The 23359-nt window shown below is 38.0% G+C and overlaps 1 protein-coding gene across 1 annotated transcript in view; it reads right to left on the reverse strand.

Annotated features, from left to right (window-relative positions):
* The window catches only part of phlpp2 (PH domain and leucine rich repeat protein phosphatase 2), a 72222-nt gene that overhangs the window by 19818 nt on the left and 29045 nt on the right, over window positions 1-23359 (reverse strand). The window contains exons 4-8 of the mRNA XM_082161300.1: window positions 18593-18783; window positions 14729-14854; window positions 11283-11437; window positions 5976-6122; window positions 2655-2885 (exon numbers count right to left, since the gene is read on the reverse strand). Coding sequence (XP_082017426.1) covers window positions 2655-2885; window positions 5976-6122; window positions 11283-11437; window positions 14729-14854; window positions 18593-18783 — 850 coding nt within the window. The remainder of the gene's footprint in view (window positions 1-2654; window positions 2886-5975; window positions 6123-11282; window positions 11438-14728; window positions 14855-18592; window positions 18784-23359) is intronic.

A 23359-nucleotide genomic window follows, 5' to 3' on the forward strand; every position in this document is an offset into this window, starting at 1 on the left:
TGTTCGAATGATAAGCACAAATTAACTAGTTAAAAAAAACATTCACTGATTCATTTGAGTCATGAAGGTCAAATGAGAACGCTTTAGATTCTAGAGAGCATTTGATTGGATTGAAAATCTGATGAGAAGCTAAAGTGCAGAGTGATGTCATCAAAATCATTTATCCATATTGGTGGAAGCGTGAGAATGTAAGTTTTGAATGCTTATATCTTCTAAATGTGAATTTTGTCATTGTTTTGGAGCACACTAGCTTATACACTGAACAAAATGATAAACGCAACACTTTTGTTTTTGCCCCCATTTTTCATGAGCTGAACTCAAAGATCTAAGACTTTTTCTATGTACACAAAAGGCCTATTTATCTCAAATAATGTTCACAAATCTGTCTAAATCTGTGTTAGTGAGCACTTCTCCTTTGCCGAGATAATCCATCCACCTCACAGGTGTGGCATATCAAGATGCTGATTAGACAGAATGATTATTGCACAGGTGTGTCTTAGGCTGGCCACAATAAAAGGCCACTTGTTTGATTTGTAAACAATATTTCAGAGAAATAGGCCTTTTGTGTACATAGAAAAAGTCTTAGAAAAAAGGCAAAAACAAAAGTGTTGCGTTTATAATTTTGTTCAGTATAGATAACAGTAAGGCTAACATATTCATACTAAAAGCCCCAAAAAACTTTCGTTTAACCGAACGGCTACCCGTTACGAGAGACGCCACACAGTTCGCTAATGACTATCACATCCAAATGATAAGGGCATTAAAATCTTTCTGTTTCTCGCAGCCCCCCATGAACTCAAATTCCCACTCACATCTGCTGTTTGCACACTTTCTGCCCGTGAGATCGGTGTATGTGAGTGTCAAGTGCAGTGGGATAATCCATCAGAAAAACTCTGAGCTTGTTCAGGTGACAGACGCCTCCCTCTTTCCCGTTTCAGACCGCGCGCAAGTTCCCACCACAGCTCAGCTCTGGCTGGATTTCTAATCCACAGCAGGTGCAGTCAGGACCCAGAAAATCCACAAACCTCAGTCTGTTTCACTCAGGTGAGTCACAGACTGTGAGCTGTGATCAAAACCACAGGCTGTTTAAAAATGACTTTATGAGAAGAGCAAATGTGACTTTGTTAGCGACAGGGCAGTCTAAACCTCAGACGACCGGTCCACAGACCGCCCACAGTCCGTTTACTAACCGTCTGATGCATTTTGCACTCAAAAATAGCAAACGCAGACCAAAATCAACATTTCCATCCTTTTATGAAATTGAAAGCAGGGGCACGCAGATTATGATTTATGTTATGATGATATGTTATGTTAACAAGGGTTGATACAATAACGCTTTTGAAGATAAAATAAGATTAAATAAATCACTCGATTTGTCAGTTTTCCAGATTAGTGACATCAAATATTTGTTGTTGGAAGAACTTTCACTACTGTTCAAAAGTTTGGGGTTGATTAGATTTTTTTCCAAAATATTTTTTTTTTAAAGAAGTCTCTTATGCTCATCAAGGCATTTATTTGATCACAAATACAATAAAAAGTAATATTAATGTGAAATATTATTGCAGTTTAAAATAATTGTATTCAAATATATTTAAAAAATGTCAGCATCATTACTCCAGTCTTCAGTGTCACATGATCCTTCAGAAATCATTTTAATATGCTGATTTGCTGCTCAAGGAACATTTCATATTGTTATAAATGTTGAACACAGTTGTGCTACTTAATATTTAATATTCTTAATAATTTATTTTGAAAGAACGTTCAAAAGAATAGCGTTTATTTGAAATAGATGTTTTTAAATAAAATGATAAATGTCTTTACTGTCACTTTTGATCAATTGAATGCATCCTTGTTTAATAAGCTTAATTTAAAATATGAAAAAAACCTTCCTGACCCCAAACTTTTGAACTGTCCCCTTGCACACTGAGTCCGAAATTCGCATCCGAAATTTTCGCACGTTAAAAAATAAATACGACCTCACGTTGTGTCAATCACGCTTGCACACTGCCTCCGAAACTTTCGTCCGTTATAAAACAATTCGGATCAGGTTCGATTTTCTGCGTTTTTCGCATCCGTAGCAAGCATTTTGAATGGTGTTTTGACAGTTCAGAGCCACCAAATCACGAATACGAAACAACGCATACGAAAATTTCGGACTCAGTGTGCAAGGGCCTTAACTCTAATTTCCACATTTCGTTATCAGTGGAGAATGCCAGGTCATTCTTTTTTTTTTCTTTTTTTTTTAGCACCTATTATCTATTTTTGTGGTGTGATTCAAAAACAGCAAACCGTGGCTGGATGCTTCATGTGTCAAGACAGATGGGCATTTTTTTTGCCAGAATAATCTACAAAGAGGCCCAGATTTGAATGCTGAAGTCTGGCTGCGTGAGACTAGCGACAGGGCCACCTGTGAGAACAAATAGAGCTGTGCTGCTGTCAACTCTGTGATTTACTGATAGGTGATCTTATTACATTACTATTGTATATTGATCCTGCATTATGCATAAAGTCTGAGCTGAGAGTAATAACATACTGACAGGTGACAGACAGAAGAGAGAGAGAACGAAGGAACAGAAGGAGCCCGACAGTATGACGCACAAAGATAGATAGATAGAGAGAGAGAGAGAAAGAGGAAGATGTTTCTAATAGCTCACCGTAAATCAATACTCTTAATGTGACTCATTCGTAGCAGACTGCACAGATTCAGAGTCTCCACCCTGTTCCCAGCCATCGCCAGCTTGTCCAGGGCACAGAGCCGCTCCACCACGACGGGGATGTGAGGAAAACCGTTGAAGGAAAGTCCCAAGCTGCAGAGCTGCACGAGGCTGCCCAGCTCCTCTGGAAGAGAATCCAAGCGATTCCCATCCAAACACAGTGTCTGTAAGCTGAAGAGATAATAGTCTATGAATTCACAGCCAAACAGACTCGCTTTTAAGATATGGGAAACGACATGGGATGTGGTTACTATTAAAAATGCTGGTTTGTCAATACTGTTTATTTGTTAATATTTATAGCTTTGGGGGTTTAATAGTAAATAGCCTATTAGTAAATAAAGATTTACACAAAATTAAAAAAAATTAAATAATCAACAACATATTTTTATTACATAAATGGAAAACTTTCTTGGCTTTACCATCTTTTTAATTGCTTTATCCTTGCCCCAGATCCCAACCTTTTGTCCACAATAGTGGACTACAATACCACTTACAGTTATGCAATATTATAACTATATTTCTTATGCGAACCATATTTCTTATGTGCATATATGCTATTATTAATAAATGTAATTGTTTATTGAACACTGGTGTCTTTTTTGTTCATATTTCTATGTCTAAAAACATCTCCCCCTTAACTGTGGTAAAATGACCAGAATGCATTATATTTATATATAAGAATTAATGGCCTCTCATAGAATCTTGCTTTAATAAATGAACATATATGAATGACAATATAATATAATATGATGTAATATAATGTAACTGTAACGTACATGTTCTGTTTTATTTTTTTTCTTCACTCTGTTCCTGTTTTTCTGAGTTCTTAGTTAGCTTCCCCGTTTGTTCATTTGTTTCCTTAGTCCCTAATTTCCACACACCTGTTCTGTTTCTATTTGATTATGTTCTCTGTGTACTTAAACCCTGAGTTCTGTCTGTTCATTGTTCCTTCAGTTTAACGTGGTTGTGTCAATTTATTTCTCCTACAATCTCCTGTGTATTCCCAGTTCAGATTTAATAAAGATGATTTTTGTTCCTGAATTCCTGCATTATGCGCTTCAGTACAGTCACAGCCATTAGCTATTTCCCCATTCGCCTGCATGTTTGAGTTCTCATTAGTCTCCTAAGTTACTGATTGATTAGTTATTCTGTTCAGCTTTGTCCTGATTACTTTCCTTTGTTTGCCTCATGCATTTATACCCTGAGTTTCTGTCTGTTCCTTTGTCCGTTCTCGTTTATTCAAATGGCCACAACTACCCGTTATAGAGGGACGGACCCTGATATTGAGTATATTTAATCAAAATAGACTTACCAGTGGTGAACCTCCTCCACCTCCCCGAAACGAGGAATTTGATGGAGTATTTGGGCTGGATACTCCAGCATGAAGGACTTCCCCTTACAGCCCACGACCCAGAGCACAACCAGCAATCACCCTGCCGCGATCCAAGAGCCATCACTCCTGAGCCTCAAAACGTGTCTGACCAGATGCGAGTGCCTGCAACGTCGCCCGTCCTCTATAATTCTCCTGTGCTTCCAGTATGCCCTCCCAGCCTTCCTCTCCCACCTCCTCTTCAGACCTCAGCCTGTCCCTCTGACCAGTTTCCGATGTCCCTCGTCAGCCCCTCGGCCTCTCCACTACCTCCTCTCTGTGGTGTGGATCCAACTCAGGACAGCCGTTTACCAGTGCCGCCTGAATGTATGGATCCCCTGGCTCCGCCTCCAGCCGTTGTTCCTGCTGCTCAACCTCGTCCTGTCGTCCAGGCTCCTCCGCTCCTCTCTTCCTCAGCTCCACCAGGAACTATCGACCTTTTGGCTCCACCGGGTTCCCTCGATCCTCTGGCTCCACCTTGGTCGGATGTCGCCGCAACAACGCCAAGGACTTACGAGTCATCCACTATGCTCCGTCTCTCCACCCCTACGGCTCCGTCTGGCTCCACCCTACCGCTGGTTCCGCCTCTGCCCTCAGTCGCCCTGTCAGTCCTCCGGTACTCTGGCTCCCCCTCAGGGGATCATTGCTGCTGCTCCATCGTGGCCTCCGAAGCCCGCAATCTTTCTCTGGACCCTCTATTCTTCGTCTGCACGTTGGGCTCCTCCACCACTGACTCCGTCATCATCCATCGTTCCTATGGGGTCATGGCTCCTCCCTCCTTCGACTCATCCAGGCTGAGCTCTGGGCTCACATTGGCCCACGTCTGATCCTAGTTCCTCCTTTGCGCCTCCCACCGCCTGTGGCTGTTTCTGCCTGTATCTGCATCATAGGCCAGCCCTTCACCTGCTCCTTATCCTCCTCCAGAGCTCCCGCCCTCCCTCCTCAGTTGGACCCTACGCCACAAGGACATGCCACGAGGACACGCCTCTCCATAGGGGGGCGTTGTCACATTCACGTTCAGTTTCTGTTGGTTATTTCCCTGTTTGCCTGCCTGTTTGAGTTCTCATTAGTCTCAGTTACTGATTGATTAGTTATTCTGTTCAGCTGTGTCCTGATTAATTCCCTTTTTTGCCTCATGCATTTATACCCTGAGTTTCTGTCTGTTCCTTTGTCTGTTCTCATTTATACAAGTGGCTGTGTATTCTGATTCTCCTGAGTTTTCCTAAGTGTTATATTAAAAGATAATATAATATAATATAGCCTGATGCTGATAATTTTAAGGACACTAATATTGACAGATATGGTCAGCACTATCCAGTAAGATTCCACTGCAGGCTTCCTACATGCTCAGAGCACCTCATATAAGCTGAGCAGAGAGCAGTAAAACTAGGCTGATTTTTATGCTTGATTTAATCTGGTAATGTAATATGCACGGCTGAACTTCATGCATTTTACTGGCTCATTTTGAGGGAGAAAAAGAATTTCGCTTGACAGGCTCTTTGGTACCACACTGACTGTAATTGCAGGAGCAGTGGTGCTATAAAGCACTGAATAATTTAAATACAATCATGCAAATCAAAGGATTATTTAGATTATAACCCATAATCACACTCATTATATTGTGCAATGTTTTTAAAATGACCTACAAGGTCCTACATTTTTGCACTTACAAAAGTTGAGCTGATTACAAAAAGAGAGGCCATTTTGGCAATAACAAAAAGGATCAGTGACTTCAGAAATGTAACTAAACAAGCACATATTTTCTCTTTTAGATCAGCTACAAAAATAGCAACAAACAAACAACACCATATTATTTGCAGGTTAAAATCTGCCCAAAAGAGCAGCCGCAGATGGTGTGTTGTGCACAGTAAAGTCGTGTAATGTGCGCTGACCTCTGGAGGTTGTCGATGTGGGCCGGGATCGCAGTGAGACCATTGCAGGACAGATAGAGCTCTGTCAGTGTCAGGATCTCACACACCGACTCCGGGAATACGCCCAGGCCATTGTGAGAAAGGTTCAAGCTCTTCAGCTGGGCAAATCTGCGGAAATATTCAGTGCTCTTAATGGACAAGGTTATTTCCTGATGATAAGACTCTATCATAAGACATGAGAAACACTTATGCATAATGGACTTACAACAAATGCATTTAGAGAGCAAGCCGTTAGAAGAAGCCTGCCTAACTGTTTCTCTAAATGTACAGTATCTCACAAAAGTGAGTACACCCCTCACATTTCAGCAAACATTTTTGTATATCTTCTCAAGGGAACATACTATAGAAATGAAACTTGGATAGATTTTAGAGTAGTCAATGTGCTGCTTGTATAGCAGTATATATTTACTGTCCTCTGAAAATAACTCAACATACAGCCATTATTGTCAAAATAGCTGGCAACAAAAGTAAGTACGTAAGTAAGTAAGTGATAATAGCTGTATGTCGTTTAACCATGCAAAGCCACATGTCCTATTTATCATTTTCATGTTTTTGTCTGCTTGACAGGACCATACAAATTTGTGTATCTTGTATTAGATACTGACCACTGGATGTTCAACATGGCACCTCATGGCAAAGAGCTCTCTAAGGATTTGAGAATTAGAATTGTTGCTCTCCACAAAGATGGCCTTAGGCTATAAGAAGATTGGTAACACCCTGAAACCGAGTTACAGTACAGGCCAGGGTCATACAGAGGTTTTCCAAGACGGGTTCCACTTGGAACAGGTCTCGCGAGGGTCAGTCAAAGAAGTTGAGTCCTCATGCTGTGCGTCAGGTACAGAAGCTGGCTTCAAAAAACAGACGCATGATCGTGCCAGCATTGCTTTAAAGGTTGCAGAAGCGGAAGGTCAGCTTGTCAGTGCTCAGACCATACACTGCAACAAGTCGGTTTGCATGGCCGTCGTCCCAGAAGGAAGCCTCTTCTGAAGCTGGCTCACAAGAAAGCCCGCAAACAGTTTGCTGAAAGCAACCTGTCCAAGAGCATGAATTACTGGAACCATGTCCTGTGGTCTGATGAGACCAATATAAACTTGTGTGGCTCAGATGGTGTCCAGAATGTGTGGCGACGCCCTGGTGAGGAGTACCAAGAAAATTGTGTCTTGCCTACAGTCGAGCATGGTGATGGTAGCATCATGGTCTGGGGCTGCATGAGTGCTGCTGGTACTTCATTGAGGGAAACATGGATTCCAACATGTACTGTGACATTCTGAAGCAGAACATGATGCCCTCCCTTCAGAAACTTGGACGAACGGCATGATAACGACGCCAAACACACTGCCAAGATGACAACTGCCTTGCTGAGGAAGCTGAAGGTGAAGGAGTAGCCAAGTATGTCTCCAGACCTGAACCCTATTGAGCACCTGTGGGGCATCCTCAAGCAGAAGGTGGAGAAGCACCATGTGTCTAACATCCATCAGCTACATGATGTCATTATGGAGGAGTGGAAGAGCGCCCCAGCAACAGCCTGTGCAGCTCTGGTGAACTCCATGCCCAGGAGGATTAAGGCAGTGCTAGATAACAATGGTGCTCACACAAAATATTGACACTTTTGACACAGTTTTGAGATGTTCACTTAGGGTGCACTCACTTTTGTTGCCAGCTATTTTGACAATAATGGCCGTGTGTTGAGTTATTTTCAGAGGACAGTAAATATATACTGCTCCTATACAAGCATCACAATGACCACTCTAAAATATATCCAAGATTCATTTCTATAGTATTGTCCCTTGAGAAGATATACTAAAATGTTTGCTGAAATGTGAGGGGTGTACTCACTTTTGTGAGATACTGTATATAAGGCAAGCAACTGTTAAAAATCACCATTGTAACCGTACAGCAAACACATAACCATACGAGGTGTCAATCAGTGAATCCTCAAACGTGGTATTTCCATGGTAAATTTCTATAAAGGAGCTCCCTGGAGACAAATTAAGTAAAGAGACATGTGCAATGGAGATGTCCGACAGTTTTGATCCAAATGTAGACAATATGTCTTCTGGAAGACCAATTTAGTAGTCATCTTTATTATCCCATGGGGAGACTTTCAGTGAATTTTGCGGGCATGACAAAAGGACAAGAAAAACCATCAAACATCAAACACCTTCTATAAATATTACAAATCAAAATATGTAATCTGCCATATAAAATTAATCTCTTCATTATTACATGTTCAAGTCATAAAATCATAAAAATTTAAGTAAGATATCAGAAAAATGTCAGTTAAAATAATCAAAAATGAATACTTTTATTCAGCAAGGACACTTTAAATTCACAATAATTATTTAAAATAAATTAAATAAAGTTTATTAAAGAATCCTAAAGAAAAAGTACATCACAATTTCCACAAAAAATATTAGGCAACATGACTGTTTTAAATATTGATTATAATAATAAGAATTTGAGCATCAATATATTACAATGATTTCTGAAGGATCATGTGACACTGAAGACTGGAGTAATGATGCTGAAAATTCAGCTTTGCGTCATAAGAATAAATTACATTTTAATATATATTAAAATAGAAAACAGTTATTTTAAATTGTAATAATATTTCATAATATTGCTGTTTTTATGTTGTTTCTATTTTTGATCAAATAAATGTAGCCTTGGTAAGCATAAGAGACTGCTTTCAAAAACATAAAATCTTACAAACTTCCCATTTCTTTTTTATTATCAATGTTGAAAACAGTTGTGCTGCTTAATATTTTTGTGGAAAACATGATACATTTTACAGGATTCTCTGATGAATAGAAAGTTGAAAAGAACAGCATTTATTTGAAAATTTAATATTTTTGTCACATTATAAATCAATGTCTTTACTGTCACTCTTGATCAATTCATTGTGTCCTTGCTGAATAAAAGCATTAATTTCTCTTTAAAAAAAAAAAAAGAAAAAAAAAAAGCGTACTAACTAATAAAATAACCACTCACAGTATAAATGACTTTTACTCCCAAAGTATCTTTCCAACATTGTTTTATTGGCATGCGTGTGTGTGTGTGTGTGTGTGTGTGTGTGTGTGTGTGTGTGTGTGTGTGTGCGCACATTTTTGCTGCTATAACAGTTTAATTTCCCTTTGAGGATTAATAAAGTAGTATGATATCATATTGTATCGTATTGTATCATATCGTTTCAAACTAAATGACATCATTGCATGCTCTTCCTGGTCTCTCCTGCCCAGTTTCCCACACTCCTGTTTCCTTTAACTGGCTCAATGGCTTTTGTATCCTTGTTACCACAGGCAAATGACGCTGTCAGACGGGGCTCTTCATGGACGAATGACTGCCAAAGAGCGCTCATCCAGCCCAGAGCAACCGCCTGACACGACAAACACCCCTGAGCGAGGCATCTTGCAGCGACACAAAAATTTCTATAGCACGAAACCTAAATATCAGAGGCTGTGGCTATATGTGGATGTGCATGTTAAGAATGAGCCAGTCAATGACTGTTGTGGTTGGGAGGTAAAGCAATGACACAGCCGAGAAGGTGGCAGCCTGAATCAGAACATACGCTGAGCTCTCGCCTCTCACACACACACACACACACACACACACATCCACATCACCCCACCACCACCATCATCCTACGCATCCTGCACCACCCACAGTTACTAAATATATGTCACAGCTGAGATGAGCAGAGAGAGAGAGAGAGAGAGAGAGAGAGAGAGAGAGAGAGAGAGAGAGAGAAAAGACCAGAAAGGAGAGACATAATGGAGCAAGCATGTGTGAAAGCTCTCTGTGAAAGTAGTAACATGGCAGAGAAGCTTCTTACATGAGGCCAAAATGTCTGGGTTATATATATATATATATTTCCCTCCAAAATCAACAAGAACTACTGTATCATATTTAATACACACATTTCTAAGGCCTCTAAATTATCAACATGATCAAAACCTGTTGTACACAATCTGCTACATGCCTTCTGTTGTCTGATCGGTAGTTTATACTTTTTTAGCAAGTTAAAGCCCTTTAGTATAATTCTAAAAATGTCTACCTTTATATAATCAGTACTGTTTTTATATTGTTTGTTCATGTTCATTCACAGTGCATTAACTAATGTTAACAAACACATTTTGATTTTAATAATGTAATAGCAAATGTTGAAATGAGAATTGGATAGAAGTATTCATTCTTATTTCATGTCAACCTTAATACATACATTAAAAGCTTGATTTTCACCACAGGGGGACTTTAAAGAGTTAACTAATGTTAACTAATGAAACCTTATTGTACAGTGTTACTGTAATATTTCAAGATAAACACTTAATGGACTGAAAAAACGTTAAAATACTTGATTATACAGCGTTTTTTTTTTTTTTTTTTATGTTAAAATGTGAGTATCAAATATGATACACCAACGTTTATTTGTTCACCTCTTGTATTGCACTGCATTATATGGTTTGCTTCCTACAATAAAAACTACAGAGCCTTGATCAGAAACTATAAGCATTTAAATATTATCTTAAGACAGATATAAAGTGACAACTGATATTTGTAAAGCTTTATAACAATAAAACAGACTACTGACATAAAATGCATATATTACAATTGACCAAAATTTTTTGGCAATATAAATATCAGCACCAAATTGCATATTTTTGCCAAATTTGGGAATCTGAATAATCTTGAGCTACACATATGCACATTTAAAAAAAAAAAAAAATTATAGGTTTAATAAACTATAAAAAAATATTCACAAAAATATCCGTAAAATAATTTTTCTCTTGATTTTGGAGTGAAATATGACCAGAACAGAATCTTTTGCATGACGAAATACACATGGCCCATTTACTGCTGTGTCCAATGGCCCATCTAATGATAACCATACCGATTTAAACACCACTAATCATAGTTACTGATTAACATGCGATAGCATCATCCCCTCTATAAGTTCCCATTTCGTGATGCTCTTATTGCTTGTGTTTCCACAGAAGCGGCTGTCATTGACATAAGTGCATGTACAGAATAAATAGCTCTTCTCCGTGTGCATGGCAGCGCAACAAGAGACCGCATCCCAACGGAAACAACAGCCTAAATTTATGCACAAGTTTGTAATTATGTAAAGAGCATTGAAGAAAGGTATTTTTCTGAAGTACATCTGGCAGGAAAACAGAAATGATAGCTCTGTTCTAAATCCTAGAGCTTCTTTTCTGTCCACAATCTACATACAGCAGCCAAACCATCTAAAGCTGAATCCTGTAAATTCACCTGTTGAAGTTGATGAGTCCTCCAGGGCCGTCCAGCCTCACGAAGTTGTGCCGTAGGTTGAGGTGTGTGACGTCCTGGCAGTAGAAGAGATACTCGGGCACTTCCTCCAGACTGTAGCAGGATAAATCCACCAGACTTATAGTCTGAGACACCACCTACATGACAATGTGGAAACACACGCCTCATCAACATGATCAGCATTCTGCTGCAGCCTATACAAATCCAATGATCTCATAATGGTAATATCAAAATAAGGTTAGGCATGACATAAAACCTTAGGAAAATCAATGTATTTGCAAGGCGTTTGACAAGAATGGTTCATTGCTTGAATAAAATGGTGGAACAATGATAAAAGACAACCAATGTTACGCAAACAAAATAGTTAATGACATTAAATATGAATACAAATATATTAATATAAATGAACATAACCAGTAAATTAACAAATAACAATTTAATAAACATAATAACTATGTTATAAATAAGCTGAGATGTTATAGTGAGAACTCGATATTATATATAATATGCCCGAAAATCGTATGTGTGTGTGTGCACATATATATATATATATATATATACAGTATATATATATATATATATATATATATATATATATATATATATATATATATACAGTATATATACAGTGTATATATGAAGAGTTCAGATGCAAAAGCCTCTAAGTGCCATCTGAAATTTTCTTCTAGAATGATCATTTTTATCAAGTTCGTATATTTAAGTTCAATAATTTCACCTAAATGGCAATGAAAATTACCTATTAATTGTAATTTAAGTGAAATTACTTAACTTAAATATACAAGCTTTATAAAAATGATCATTCTAGAAGAAAATTTCAGATGGCACTTAGAGGCTTTTGCATCTGAACTCTTCATATATATATATATATATATATATATATATATATATATATATATATATATATTACACATACATATATATGCACACACATACGATTTTTACTATGTTTAAAAGAAGTCTCTTCTGCTCACCAAGGCTGCATTTATTTGATTAAAAATACAAATATATATATTTTTTGTTGTATTTTTATAAAAAAATAAAATAAATAAAATGCAGCCTTGGTGAGCAGAAGAGTCTTCTTTTAAACACATTAAAAATCTTTTGTACGGCAGCATATACAGTATATATATACTGTATATGCTGCTGTACAAAATATTTTTTATAAAGTCTGACATATAAAATAAAAGTAAAAAATATCTTAAAAGAAAGGAACAGGAACCCTTAGACAATATATATATATATATATATATATATATATATATATATATATATATATATATATATATATATAGGAACAGGAACCCTTAGACAATATATATATATATATATAGGAACAGGAACCCTCTAAGGCTTTCTTTTAAGATATTTTTGACTTTTATTTTATATGTCAGACTTTACAGGGTTAATAATAAGAATTACAAAAACATTTTCGTCAAGAAATATTTTACTAGCCTAAATGTAGGCTGTTTACAGTCGCCAATCTATACAGCAATTACTTTATAATTTGTTTTATCATTTATGTTAAAACACGGCTTATTCGATCAGATTTTAAAAGTGCAAAAACACTGCTTGAGAACGGCTGAAGAGTTCAGTGGTGACATCATTCAGGCACTGCCGCATGAGCCAAACTCGCATCAGTGAAATGAAGCACACTGTCATTACGTCACTGGAACAGAATCTGAGCGTGCTGGTTCATTCACCGTGGGACGGACTAATGTGTAGGGTCAATGACGTCATGCTCAGATTTGTGTGTCTACGTCTATTAATTCATTTTAAAAACATGTTAATAAAATGCAATTCATACAGATATTTACCAGATTCATTTACATTTCATTCATTCATTCATTCATTCATTCATTCATTCATTCATTCATTCATTCATTCATTCATTCATTCATTCATTCATTCATTCATTCATTCATTTACCAGAATACAGGCCTTATGATTAACATGCTTTCAATTTCTAAACTAAAATTAGTTGCCAGGCATTTAGTCATTTAGTCAAAACAAGAAAAATAAGAAGTCAATAGGAAGCTGAAAAAGACAGTCGCATGTGAAACAGATATAGTTTGGCATAATCTTTATTATTATTATTTTTTATTTTTTTTAAAGAAAAAGAAATATTAAACGTAGTAAAGCATTTATGGTTTAAAATATTACTAATGTTACCACAAATAAATGTGGTAAATTATTTTTTGCATATATTATGAATCTTCAAAGCATTTTTGCTTCAAAATGTAACTAATATTACCAAAACACACACTAAACATTAATAATGATATTTGAAAAAAAATGAAAATTGCTTTCAGAAATGTATTCAAGGTGTAAGGAAAATATGTTATTGGAACAATATATAGGAAAAAAATATACTATGGAAGTCAATGAGACCAGAAACTGTCTGGTTACTGACATTCTTCTAAATATCTTCCTTTCTGTTCAGCAGAAGAAAGAAATTCATAAAGGATTGAAACAACATGAGGGTGAGTATATGATGACAGAATTTTCATTTTAAAGTGGAGTATCCCTTTAATAGTCACACCACTTGACATTTTCAAAGTTACTGCACATTTGCAAATGATTTTTAAATATTATTTTTTATTGCCACTGACCCCTAGATCACTGGTGCTATTTAGGTAATATTTATGAATTAGCTATATATATATATATATATTTTTTTTTTTTTTTTTTTTTTTTTTTTTACAATTTAAAAATTGTAAAAAGAAAACTTAAGCTTAAACTTCAACTTTATCAGTTCATGAAAATGATTGTTAGGAAATTTAGCTTTAGTCAACAATGATTTGGACTGGATTGAAAGGCTCTTTTATTACTGAGCCAGTCAGACCTCACAGCACAGCGGCTGTAGTGATGCACATTAAGCACACACACACACACACACACACACACACACACAAACGCTCTGTTTCTCATCTATCATGCCACCTCAAACAGCCTGTTACCTCAGGATCACCCTCACACACAGTCGTTCAGAGCGCGTTTTGCATAATTCAGGAAGTTTCTGGTGTAGTGGAGTTAGCTGTGATCTCCAGAGATGGTCAGACCTCATTAGACTCCAGACACGCAGCCAGAGTTTGGAATGCCAATTAATTGGTGATTAAGACAAATGAGGACTAACAGAACACAGGGAAGCCGAACAAAAAAGAAACACAAAGAAAAGTTCGGGACAATAAACGTGTGTGTTTAAAACACAAGACAGCTGTTTCAGCTGTTCACTTCAGGCGGTCGGTACGGTGTGTCCCTCCGTACCCAAAATACAAACACGTACAATCTGTGAGGGGGATTTATTGGAAAAGCGATAGAAGAGAAAACTCTGATCCGCTGCTGAATCACTGTGGGTTTCCTAATGAAATCTTAATGCATGTCTAGATTAGATAAAGCACATCACTCACTTTAGAAGCCTGCCGATGCCAGCGCTGGTAGTCGGCCAGCGTGTCGAAGTTAACGTAGTAGGTCTGGGCCTGCGGGCCGGCGGAGCTGAACATCAGACAGTGCTGTCTCCTCTTCACCTCTTCCACCTGAGCCAAGAAACGAGCATGTCAACTCTGTGGGTCATGAAGACACTAAACACTTATGAACCTTGGCAAAAGTTAACCTATCAGTAAATCCAGCACTCACTCTATCAACCTAAATATTTTTTTTCTCTGATATTACAGAAATAATACACTTAAAGGGAAAGTTCACCCAAAAATGAAAGTTGTCATCATTTACTCGCCCTCATGTTGTTCCAAACCTGTATGAGTTTCTAAATTCTGTTGAACACAAAAGAAGATATTTTAAAGAATATTGGAAACCAGACAGTTGACGGCACCCATTGATTTTTTTTTTCTACTATGGAAGTCAATGGGTGCCGACGTGCCGTCTACAGTCTGGTTACTAACATTCTTCAAAATATCTTCTTTTGTGTTCAACAGAAGAAAGAAACTCATACAGGTTTGGAACAACATGAGGGTGAGTAAATGATGACAGAATTTTCATTTTTGGGTGAACTATCCTTTTAAGTGAAAACTCAATGTTTCAAATGTATTATACTTTACATTTATATTAAATGCAATTAGTTGAACGTTTTGTGACCCACTTAAGTAGGACTTAAGCACATCTTTATTTAATTTCGTAATTACTTCTATTGTCTTTTAACTATGTGTACTGCCGAATGTATTGACAAGCATTTATGGCAAACTAAAATATACTTTAATGTAATTTACATTGAATCTTGTCGTCCTAGGTCACATATCTGAATATGTAAGTAATTATGAATTTGCAATTTAGTACATTTAGGGTGTACATTTGTAGTTCGGTTCACTTATAGTTTGGTTATAGTTGTAGTTCGGTTCTACACTCGGTATGTGTAGTTCAGTGTAGTTCAAAAACAAAACAAAACTTTTAGTCCTTGTCCGCTTAGATTGGATTCCAACCTGATTGGCCGGCTGTTATTACACATATTTTGCAACGGAACTTACCAAATAATGCTGTGTTCTGGGTTAAATGCCTACATATGATGGAATATTGACCAGATGAGAACTCATGAAGAGTTCATCTTCTCAGTTCTCGCGCATGAGTCGTGGCGCTCTCGTGAACTCACGTCAGAGGCCCACACAGAAGAAAATGAATAGTTGAATAAAGTCGTTATTTTAGTTTTTTTGCGCACAAAAAGTATTCTCGTCGCTTGATAAACTGAAGGTTGAGCCATTATAGTCACTTGGACTATTTTAATGATGTTTTTACTAACTTTTCTGGGCCGGCAGAATGAAATTGCCTAGAAGTCTATGAAGGAGTGAGTCAGCTCTCATATTTCATCAAAAATATCTTAATTTGTGTTCCGAAGACGAATGAAAGTCTTACGGGTTTGGAACAACATGAGGGTGAGTAATTACTGACAGAATTTTCATTTTTGGGTGAACTAACCCTTTAAGTGCACTTTTTTTTCATTATTATCAAGTCCAGTTTTTTGTAAATATTAATTTAAAGGTATAGCGGAGGATGTTTTACTTCCTGGTGGGTAGTCTAAACCAGAGCCATAGAGAGAGAGAGTTGCGACACTCCCATAGACCTCCGTTGTAAATAATGGCGGCGCTTTTAACCGCCTACTTCCGGGATTATGAAGATCGGAATAGTTCCAAACACTGTCATTTGGGCGTTGGACACCATTCACTTACATTGCTGCGCGTCGAGTTGTTCCAGAGTTAAGTTGCCGAAATATCGACCTCTTTTGAATTGTCAACTGTCTATATTGTATCAGAGGCCCTTTGCGATGCTTATACTGGTCTTCATTTGTACATGCACAGCGTAATTATTTATATTTTATGTTGGTTGTTTCAACCAATTTTCAAGCACTGCCTGCTAGCTAACGTTAGTTAGCTAGCGCGACTTCGTCAGCTAAGAGTTCGGTAATGAATCGCTACCACCTTTATAGCAACTTTTATTTTATTTTATTTTTTGGGATATACTAACTTTTCATTATGTTATTATTGTCTTGAGTGAAGCGGCTTGTGAGAACAATGCTGGACCTTTAGGATTGTTATGGCCATCACCAGTCCTGTCTGTTTCATGGATCACCTGCCCCTGGTTTTTGTTTTTCTTGTTCACACACACAAGCACACATTTTTGTTGTCTGTCATTGTTTAATAAAAAATATTTTATTTGAAAACCTTCATTTGTATCAGCCATGCTTAAATTCGTTTTTAATCTGTTATAGTTTTGATAATGTGTATGGCCTTAATCTTAAAATAATATTCTTAGTCTTAACATGATCATGTTTCACGTTATGGTCCTGGGGATGGCCACTTTCATCAGAAGAAGTGAGCTAGCTTCTAAGCGAATTCTGAACGGACCGCCACGGCAGACCTCTTTGCGTGATCACGAAGGTAGGCTAATGGCTGAATCAAAATTTATAAGCAAAATCACGGGAATCAATAGCCTAATACAGCCCAGTTGTGCTAAAATAAATATCATGAGACGTCCATCATCAGATGAATGATATGGAAAAGTTAAGTTAGAGCCGCTAAAGCCAGTGCTACTACCCATGCGAACATGAACACTAAGCTTTTCCCTCCAAAAATATAGCCTAAAACTTATCTCCAAATGCAAAACTGACATTAACAAAATGCAATAATGCAATAACAGCTGAAAAAGTACTTGGGTGTGTGTTTTATTTTATATTTACCGTTCAATAATGCAATCGCTGCTGTCTGTCCCATAGAAGAACATGACAGCCAGCGTACGTTTTGGAATTATTGGGGCTTACATGAACCACGTGACAGCCATAGCGGCGACATCAAAGAGTGTCGCAACTCTCTCTCTCTATGGCTCTGCTCTAAACTATTGGTCCTCCTAATTGTCAATCATTCTGGTGAATCAATCAAACTTTTCAAAAAGTGGAGAGGGCGGGTCTTATCTAAAATTTGGAAAGATCCTCCGCTATACCTTTAAGATTTGAAGTACACTATCAGTGCATACTCAATACTATTAGCACTCTTCTCTTCCCACAAGAGTAACGCATAACTAGAAGTTTCTCCTCCAGTTCTGCTTCCAAAAGATGATTTTGAAATTCACAACTCCAGTAACAAACATTAATTTTGACAGAAGAATTCATGTAAGTGCTTTAACAAAAACACATTTCTGCTTTTAAACCCTCTGGGCTGCTTGAATACTAGACATCATATTGAAGTGTATTACTGTAAATTGAAACTGAAATGACTGCGAGCTGAAAGTATTGCCTGTGGTAATCAACAGCATGACACACATACTGTACTGTCCATTTACATGAAGCCGAAAACCTAGAATATTAATTTAAAGTCACCATGAAATAAAAACTGAGAATTCTTGTTTTTATGGAATATTGTTTATAATAAATGATTAATCCGTGCACATCGTTATTTTTTTAAATCCATGTGCCCTCATAATCTTTAATCAAAACAACTTGCAGCGACATCTTTTCTTTGATGATGCGTTTACTGGTGTGAGGGCGGGACAACCTTTCACTCACATGAGATTCACCAATAGCAAACCAGAACCATCCAACCATTCTTCCAGGATTGGAATTGATTTTCGTTTCCCAGAGATATACATCACAATAGGGAAGAAAAGACTATTGCAACTTCTGTTTCATGCCGACTTTAACTAAAGCCTGATTGGCATTTGTCCTTCTCTCTCCCTTCCCTCCTCATCCTCATTCATTCACAGCTGTGTTGATGCATCTGCTCTCTGTTATCTGTTCTCGGATCCTGATGTGTGTGTGGGTGTCTGTGAACCCCTACCTTTCCCCCGACCAGGGGTAGGATGTGCATCTTGCCAGTCAGGCTGTCCTTGACAGAGGCCACTATAAGACAGGTCCCGCAGAGGATGACCTGCCGCTCGGCCCATTTATGGAGCTGTGTCTTTCCCTTCCTGACGCTGAACACGCCCTTCAGAAGAGTCCGCTCCTGCTGGTCTGCGTTCACCGGTTTCTCTGTAAGGACACACACACAGACACAGACCAATCAACCCACTGCCACTCACAGTACAGATTGCACTTCTCAAACTAAACGGGTATATTTTACCATGCAGAAGTCGATGCCACAATGCAAAGGTGATCTGTGTGGTTGTCAACATGATTCTTTCTGTGCGTTTGCTGGGTTGATTTGTGTTTTGGGTCAATGATGTGATGTTTGTTTGAGCGCTCTCTGAGCCTCAAAGGTTTCTATGTACAGTGTGTTTTACAAGCATTGTGAATGGCAGCCAATCACAATCATATCTGTTGAGTGCGTGAATGCAATTACCTATCAGAGGTGTTAGTCAGTTAGTCAGTCAGAATCCGCTTAACACCGCTGAAAACCCCACTTAAAGGTAGGGTTGAAACTTTATTCACATCCTGATAGCAATCAATAACTGAAGTGGTCTACACATTAAAACATATATCTCATGTAGAAGTCTCAGGATGAAAAAGGTTGGAATAAAATGATACAATGTCCTATCTGCCTGTCAACATTTGTATTTCCATACCTCCACGCATCTGCTCGCGCAGACATCACACGTCATCAGCACGTTCTGTAAGGCTATGAAGAGTTGTAGACAGACAGTCACCGAGCACCACAAACAAACAGCAGCCGCCTTTTACAGTTCCTCCTGAACCAAAACAACGATCTAAAGGCCCGTACACACCGGAACGAATATCGGCAGGCGTTATTCGCCAGCGTTTTTCAACATGTTTTTTGTGTTCACACCCAAGCGTTTTTCGCTGACGATGAGCCGAGTGAACATGCAAATTCATTCCCTGACATTAGATGGCGCTTAATGTAAAACAGAAATACAATACCACTCCATAACAGTCTATACTCTGCAATACCACTCCATAACAGTCTATACTCTGCAATACCACTCCATAACAGTCTATACTCTGCAATACCACTCCATAACAGAAATACAATACCACTCCATAACAGTCTATACTCTGCAATACCACTCCATAACAGAAATACAATACCACTCCATAACAGTCTATACTCTGCAATACCACTCCATAACAGAAATACAATACCACTCCATAACAGTCTATACTCTGCAATACCACTCCATAACAGCTCTACATTCATCTTGCCTTGCATCTTCCTCGTCATTTCTTCCCGGCAGTGTCTGTCTATGGGCAGTGTAGACGCTACTTGGCGTATATCTTCTTCGCTGTTACGTATGTGTGCTCGGCAAGACTGTTTTGTGTTTGAGCGCCCCCAAGTTGTGTTTTACTGTAACTTCAGAGGCTCCAGACACGTGAGCAAAAGCGCCAATCTCATTGGTCGGATAGTTTTTGACGCGGTGCGTCAAACCAAAAAAACGAACCCAAGGCGTTTAAAAAAAAATTACGCTTTTACGCATGACGTTTTTCGCGTCGGTGTGCACACTCACATTGGCACCCTTTGTTTAGTCACGAGGCGTTAAACGTCGGCGAATATCGCGCGCGAAATTCGTCCCGGTGTGTACGGGCCTTTAAGCTGCGTTCACGTCATGTCGTAACAGTAATTAAGCAATGGCAACGTTCTACGTTCTCAGCATGACGTTCTATCCGGAGCTGTTCACGTCCTCAGACTCGGATTTATGCATTTCTATGTCAACACTATCAATGCCAAAATGAATCTGCAGCAGTCAGGTGGTACAAGTAAGAGCTCTGTAAGTTGTTTACATGTATTATTATTGTAATGTTATGTGCTTTGAGACATGAGGTAATTTAATTACATCTCTCATCTCGTAACGCTTTGAAGACTATGCCGTTCATGTGCTTTAAAGGAGGCGTGGCTTTGGAGACGCTCTGAAGGGAAGGTGGGATCTCATGCTATCAAAGCTAGCTTGCTATTGCTAGCCTCTCCGAAATTGCCATTCCTACCTTTAACAATTGACAGGACAAAATGAGGATTTTTTTTTTTTTTTAAGTACTTAATTCAACAGTTTTTGCATTGGTACAGAAATTTTACTGGTATTGGTACCAACTACTGAAATTTTGATACCGTGACAACACTAGTCTGAAGTAATTTTGCATACTAGTGTATGCACATGACAGAACTTCCTAAGGAGCAACTGTCTGAACATCCCACACACATAAACACCCACACACCCACACACACACGTACACATTCATTCATGTGCTAATGAAGACCATATGTAGTGTGAAGTGCAAGCTCGCTGTGGGACGGAAACAGGGTTAATAGGGCTGGCGGTAAACCATGTCACATGTATTGGTCAGCTCATAGTCATACACGTACACACATACACTCTCCATGGGCAGCAACAAGTATGAAGTAGAAAAAGATAGTAATATCTTACATGCAGACAGGCCATCAGATGGCTCAATCATTAACCAGTGTAACTTGTAATTGTAGAACAACTCGATGGTGATTGAATGTTTCCGAGCATTAGAAACAAGACATTTTGCAATCGTTATGCAGTTGTTGTTAACCAATCACATTAGATCTAAAATTGAGTGTAAACTTCACCAAATTTGTTAATTTCGGAGAGAAATTCGGAGTGAGGAATCTCATTCCTCTTAATGGTGAAGTATGTAACATTCTGGATATTAAAATACTGTCTCCTATTCCAACTTAATATGCTTGGTTAATATTAAACCATGCGTAGGTTGACCTCCTGAAGACTGGTATGACACTGTGATGCTTTCAAAACATTGTTCTGTTTGAGTTGCCCGACATATCAACTTCTGACTCGAGCGCTAGCGTGAGTTTGACTGGAAATGCCTGTAATAAGTTGTTTAGAGGAACTAGCCATGCTTAATGAATACTGTGCACATTATGCAGTACATACTGTGTACTTCCTACCAGTGGCGTAGGCAGAAATTGTATTTTGGGCGGGCCAGTGAAAAAGTGAGTGGGCCTATAGTTTTTCCTAGAAAAAAAATGACTTAAATAATAATTAAACCTTAGAGATTAGAAAAAAAGAATAGACAAACTGCAAAAACAGTTACACCTTTATTTTGCAATATTCGGCAAAGGCAATAACAAAACACTGTCTAATCATCATGTTCAACCAACAGAGCTCCGTAAAGGCTGGACAAACCACCAGCAATAAGGGTGCAGAAGCGATGGCGGAGCAACATATTGAACGCGAACACCAACTTTTGTTGAATTTAGGAGAAATATACAGACGCAAATAGACAAAATGTAGTAAAATAAAGACCAAAATGTGTATTTTGGACTTTTTTTCACCACAAGTCTGAAAGAAGGCATTGAAGACAAATAGCCAAAAATCTCAAAATTGACCAGTGAAAAAACCCCCGATGTTTTTGCCTGCCGTGTCTCGCCTTAAATCACTTCACGGGCAAAAATTAAGGAAATTAGTTAAACAACAGGCTTACCTTTGTTGTTTTCATTCTACAAAACAAGATGCAAGTGCCTGGGTTTAGTGTTGAAAACAGAAATGGTCTCATCATAGTCCAAAGAGTCACAGAGTTCTTTTTTCAAATAACTTTTTGGCTAAAAAGCAGCTACCAAAATTAGCCCAGAGAGTCTATAGCAACCATAGCAACCAATTACGTTCCGGAGAGAGGGTTTATACAACTTGCTTCAACAGTTCCATTTTATTCGGAAAACAAATTAAACACACACACACACACCAGTCAACAATAAATCAGGTTTATATTCATATATTTTCTTAAATACATTTGAATAATAAAAAGAAACTAAAAATGTATTTTGATCAAATTTGCCTGGGCGGGCCAGTGAGTAATGTGGGCGGGCCAGTGCCACCCTGGCCCATTACTGGCTACGCGCCTGCTTCCTACTATCTTTTGTAAAAATTGTATGTGACACAGTATTCTACATTTCAATTTCAGTAATCTTCATTTCAATTTACCAAACACGATTTTAATAGTTTTAGTTAACAATAACAACATTGACTAAAGAAGAAAATCATTTGTTTTGTGAAATAAGTAAATGAAATAAGCAGTGCTTTATGTTTTTCAGTATTCAGGTACAGACATTAAATAATCAAATGTAAAATAACACCGTATTCATGGTATAAATTAAATATAATTAATTAATTAATACCATTTATCTTTGTTAAAGATCTTTTAGTGCTGTCACTTTAAGATGAATGCACAGATCCAACATAATGTTACGCATCCATTTTCTTTCTCAATTGTTTACAACACATAACCGACTGCGTTTACAAGGATACTCGCCAAGATGGGCTTTTTGACTTGATTTTGCACGCACGTGTTCGTGACGAGACTTAGAAACGATGATAAACTTTAACTCTATTAGGGTTAAACTTTGCAATTAATCCGCGAATCACATCAACTACGATCTCTGCACATCCTGCAATGTGTCTATCACGGATGTGCACATCGCGATATCGATGCTAAAACAATATATCGTGCAGCCCTACTTGGCAATATTTTGTGATACACAGAGAAAGAGTACAGCTTAATTTGGTAGAAACCCACACAAATAAACAATGAAATTGGGCAGAAATGCTTTAGAAATACAGCTCAAACTATAGTTGAACACCTCGAAAGACTGTGCTCCAGATGTTCCAGTTAGCCTGAT

Source organism: Leuciscus leuciscus (genome assembly GCF_965113295.1).
Source record: "Leuciscus leuciscus genome assembly, chromosome: 2".
NCBI lineage: Eukaryota > Metazoa > Chordata > Actinopteri > Cypriniformes > Leuciscidae > Leuciscus > Leuciscus leuciscus.